Source organism: Carlito syrichta, unplaced genomic scaffold, assembly GCF_000164805.1.
Source record: "Carlito syrichta isolate Samal-C Ts95f unplaced genomic scaffold, Tarsius_syrichta-2.0.1 Scaffold309898, whole genome shotgun sequence".
In the NCBI taxonomy this organism is placed as follows: Eukaryota; Metazoa; Chordata; class Mammalia; order Primates; family Tarsiidae; genus Carlito; species Carlito syrichta.
The window spans coordinates 259,025-263,653 of record NW_007253994.1 but is presented as its reverse complement, the minus strand read 5'-3'; the positions used below and the strand labels follow the sequence as shown (position 1 = coordinate 263,653).

Genomic DNA, 4,629 nt, shown 5'->3' with positions numbered 1-4,629 from the left:
TGCCTGTCTGCCCTCAGGCTGCAAATTGACACCATAGAGCAACTTGTGCTGACCTGTGGTTTGGTAACTAATGTTCAGTCTTGGCCAGCTCTGGATCTCTGTGGTTCTGTGCTGGCACTATGCCTACGCTGATGCACTCAACTCTGCCTGTGCCCCTGTGGATGCCCTATGAGTCTCCCTGTCCCGGATGGGACTCCTGGTCTATGCAAGACAGAGCACTGTCCTCAAAAGGGAAAATGCAGGCACAGAGAAACCAAATTATTTGTTTAGGGAAACAGCTAGAAATTAGGTGGGCCCAGAATTGGAAACTTCAGATCACATTACATCTGAAATATAGTCATCAACGACTTTACCCTTAAATAAAATGTTTTAATAAAATACTGCACATATATATTTTTATTTTCAAAGATGTGAGCAGGATGGTTGTTGTGAATGATAATAATATTGTATACTATATAATTAGTAGCAAAAACAAGGACTTTAAAATAAATAGGCTTCAGCTTTTTTTTTTTTTTTTTGAGGACATTCTGCAAATCAACTGAGATTGGAGAGCAGGCAAGGAGTAGGTCACTTTTCCTCTAAGAATGTGCTCTTGGCTGACCTGGGTTAGAGAAAAGAGCCATATTTACCCTCCAGGAATCAAAAGTAACATTGGAGTGACCTTCTGGAGAGAGGAATCCTGGCCCTTATCTTACCATTTTGCCCAAGATTTCAGAGCTTCACTGAAACATACAAAAGCACCATCACAGAATCACCTTTAACCATCTTAAGATCCAGCAGGGTCGGTATGGAGCTGGTGGAAAATTCTGGGGAGAGCAGAGCTGGGCTTATAAAGAGGAAGATGTCATGTGACAGTGGCGAAGTTGACTATCCCAGAATATTCTGACCTCCTACAATCTCTAGGTCCCTGCAGTCATTCAGGAGCCAAGTGAATACATTGACTATGTGTAGTAGAAAAATACACGAAAAAGTATTAACCCACTAATCCTCTACTAGTTATACTTGCAGTTGGACTGCCATTATCGGGAGAATCTTATTATATAGTTGAACCCATTTAGACATTGCTTGGCATGTAGTTTGCATGACGTGCACTTAGTCCTTTCTTCTTTCCCGGTCAATGCCTCTTCTCTTTTTCCTTTTTCTTGCTAAGGATGAGCACAGGTAGAACATTCTTGGTTGGGATCTCCAGCCAGGACTTGAGGGTTGGCCCTACCTGGGAGTCTTGCTTTTTGTGTATCTGACAGACAAGTCTTCAGGGAAAAATCCAGAATGACCCAACTTCTTACAGTCAAGGCTTTCTCGAGAGCTTTGTTAGCTTTTTGAAGACATCTCCCCTCATGATTAGGATTGTGGAAGGGGCAGAGGGCCACCTGAGCTGACGTTAGAACCTCTGGCCTCAAGACAGACTGGCCGAAGACCCTAATCCCTCTCAACCCGTTGTCAACTTTAAATACTGAAGACTCCACGTCCCTTACAAAGACTTCTTGTGCGACTGGCCCAGGACCCAGGTGAGGCAGTAGGGGATGACACTGACGGAGGCCAAGGGCACTGCTGCGCTCTTGCAGAAGGACAGGACATAGAAGATCAGCTCGACTTGGGATGGGGGTTTCAGGGAGTCAAAGAGGTGCAGGAGGACGAGGGAGGCCACGATGCAGCTGAGGCGGAACGGGAGCCTCTTGTTGAGTTTGCCCTTGCAGCTCTCCCGATACATGTTGGAGTTGAGAGCCAGCCCCAGACCAAAAAGTGTGCCCAGATTCTTGAGGAGGCTGGCGAAGGGCGTGGTGTCAATGTGGACCCATTCTGGCCGCTCACACCATCTTTTGGCCTTCTCCAGTGTCCACAGAAGGTCCACGCCCAGCCCCTTCAGCAGCAGGTAAAATCCAATGGCAAAACTGAACAGGAAGAAGGTGATGAGAACATACTTCTTGAGACTGGCATTGTAGATGCCCTGGACGTGGCGGAATGTTTCTGCAACCGCAATGCCTAAGCGGGAGAGAGTTGCTGTGAGAAGTAGGGAAAATTCTGGACTTTCTTTTTTTTTCTTTTGAGTTGGGGGGTCTCACTCTGTCACCCAGGTTGGATGAAGTATAGTGGCAGAATCATGGCTCACTGCAGCCTTAGCCTCCTGGGCTCAAGCGATTCTCCTGCCTCAGCCTCCCAAGTAGCAGGAACTGCAGGCATGCGCCATCACCACACCCAGCTAATTTTTAAATTTTTTTGTAGAAACAGGGTCATGCTATGTTGTTCAGGCTGGTCTTGAGCTCCAGAGCTCAAGCAATACACTGCACTGTCCCTAGAGGTAGGTTTGGAGCAAAGGGTGACATGCCATCATTCTGCCACTGTGGAAAGAAATCACAGACAGCAGATTGGAGGGCTGTCTGGTTTATTCCCATGTGTGACTCTTTCGGATGGAAGTGACATATCATAGGCATCCTCTCCCTGCATGCAAGTTTACTGTTGGGGGCGGTCCTCCTGTCTCTCCTGAATACTCTCAGAGGTGGAGCACTTATTTCCCCTAGAAAAGTTCATCTTTTTTGTTTTTTGAGTTGGAGTCTTACTCTGTCGCCCAGACTAGAGTGCAGTGGCTCCTCCCGGCCACGGCAGCCTCAACCTGCTGGGCTCCGGCGATCCTTCCGCCTCAGCCTTCCGAGTAGCTGGAACTACAGGCGCGCACTACCACACCCAGTTAATTTTTTGATTTATTGTAGAGATGAAGTCTCGCCAAGTTGCCCAGCCCGGTCACGAACAAATGTATTTAAGTAAAGACCATTCCTAGGACACTGTGTTAGATTCCCTAAAAGCTCCATAAGAGCCAACCTCCGATAGAAGATTGGTAAGAAATAAAGCTCAGAGATTTCAAGCTGATTCAATAGGGTGACGTATTGTAACTTTTCCTTTCTACACAATTAATTGCATAGATCTGGGCACTCCCATAGGACCTAATCATTTCAAATTGCTCACCCTTGACCTCTAACCCACTGAAATGCTAACAGCATTGATTACACACAGAGGGTGGCTGGCAGGCTGGGAGTTTGTCCTGATATGGGAGAAAGGGGTGGGGGATGGGAGGGAGGAGGGAGTTGGAGCAGGCATTACCTGACAAAACTCCAGCAACAACCTGATGGGGAAAGTGAGCTGCAAGGTAGATTCGGGACAGGCAGACGTTCAACTGCACAGCCCAGAATCCCAACCACAAAATGACGTTCAAGCACCTGCAATGGAAGAGGCAACCGTAACAGAACCCAAGTGTGATCCTTCAGCAAAGAAAACAGTTCAGCAGGAATCCTGGAGCCTGGCAAACTCAGGTGCCATCTGTAGGGTTTTGTAAATTGAAACCCCACACAAAAGCTCAAAGATGCCCTTAGCAAGTGGTGAACCCTTGTGTATATGAATTTTTTTTGAGTTGGAGTCTCACTCTGTCGCCCAGACTGGAGTGCAGTGGCCGCTCCCGGCCACCGCAGCCTCGACCTGCTGGCCTCTGGCGATCATTCCGCCTCAGCCTTCCGAGTAGCTGAAACTACAGGCGCGCGCTACCACACCCGGCTCATTTTGATTTATTGTAGAGATGAGGTCTCGCCAAGTTGCCCAGGCGGATCTCGAACCCGCGGGCTCAGGCAATCCACTCATCTCAGCCTCCCAAAGGCGCGGGATTACAGGTTGAGCCACCGAGCCTGGCTTAACTTTCCTATTTTATCTATTTGATAATTAAGGATTTGTGCAGTGGTTGCACACGCAGAACTCCCTATAGTTGGAATGTCTTGTGTTTCTCTGTTTATTTTAACCTGAATGGGAGACTGTGTTTGGTACAGAAATTGGTTTTTATCTATGCCCTGCTAAGCCTTTTTTTTTTTCCAAAGAGACAGGATTTTGCTGTCACCCAGGCTGGAATGCAGTGGCACGATCATAGCCTCATTGCAACCCTGAACTCCTGTCCTCAAGGGATCCTCCCACCTCAGCCTCCCTAGTGACTGGTATCACAGGTTGTGTGCCACCATGCCTGGCTAATTTTTTATTTTTGTAGAGACAAGGTCTCTTTATGTTGCCCAGGCTGGTCTTGAACTTCTGGCCTCGAGCCATCCTCCCACCTCAGCCTCCCAAAGCACTGGGGTTACAGGCTTACTACCTGATCTTTGGAAGTCCCTTTATGGTGTTACACTTAGCTTCCTTATCTGAAAAACAAGAGGATGCCACAGTGAGTCTCCTCCAGCCGAGCACGGAGTGACTCTAGTGTTGCCCCTCAGCAGAAGTACCATAGCTCTACTCAGTGCCAGCATGCAGTGTGGGATTGGGCTAGAGGAATATGAGGAAGAGGACGAGGTGTGTCAGCTACGGAGACAGCCCCTGCCTGCCCTCACCACCCACCACACCCAGTGATGAGTTCTTACCGAAATCTATAGGTGGGCTTTTTCTTTCCTCGAAAGATAGAAAGGATGGATGTGACCATCACATAGTACACACCTGCTGTACCCATGGCATGGCCGGAGGGACTCCCTGAAGGGCAGGAAGGAGGTGAGTGAGCTAAAGGTGGAAAGGTCTTCCTCTGGGAGACTGCTTGGCGTCATCATCTACTCAGCCACCCAGCCATCTTTCCATCCACTCGTCTACTACCAACTCATCCACCCATCCATC

General features: G+C 48.3%; 1 protein-coding gene across 1 annotated transcript in view; it reads right to left on the bottom strand.

The window, feature by feature from the left end:
- Positions 1-1,471: 1,471 nt before the first annotated feature.
- The window catches only part of G6PC (glucose-6-phosphatase catalytic subunit), an 8,833-nt gene continuing 5,675 nt past the window's right edge, over positions 1,472-4,629 (bottom strand). The window contains exons 3-5 of the mRNA XM_008068236.1: positions 4,386-4,491; positions 3,097-3,212; positions 1,472-1,983 (exon numbers count right to left, since the gene is read on the bottom strand). Coding sequence (XP_008066427.1) covers positions 1,472-1,983; positions 3,097-3,212; positions 4,386-4,491 — 734 coding nt within the window. The remainder of the gene's footprint in view (positions 1,984-3,096; positions 3,213-4,385; positions 4,492-4,629) is intronic.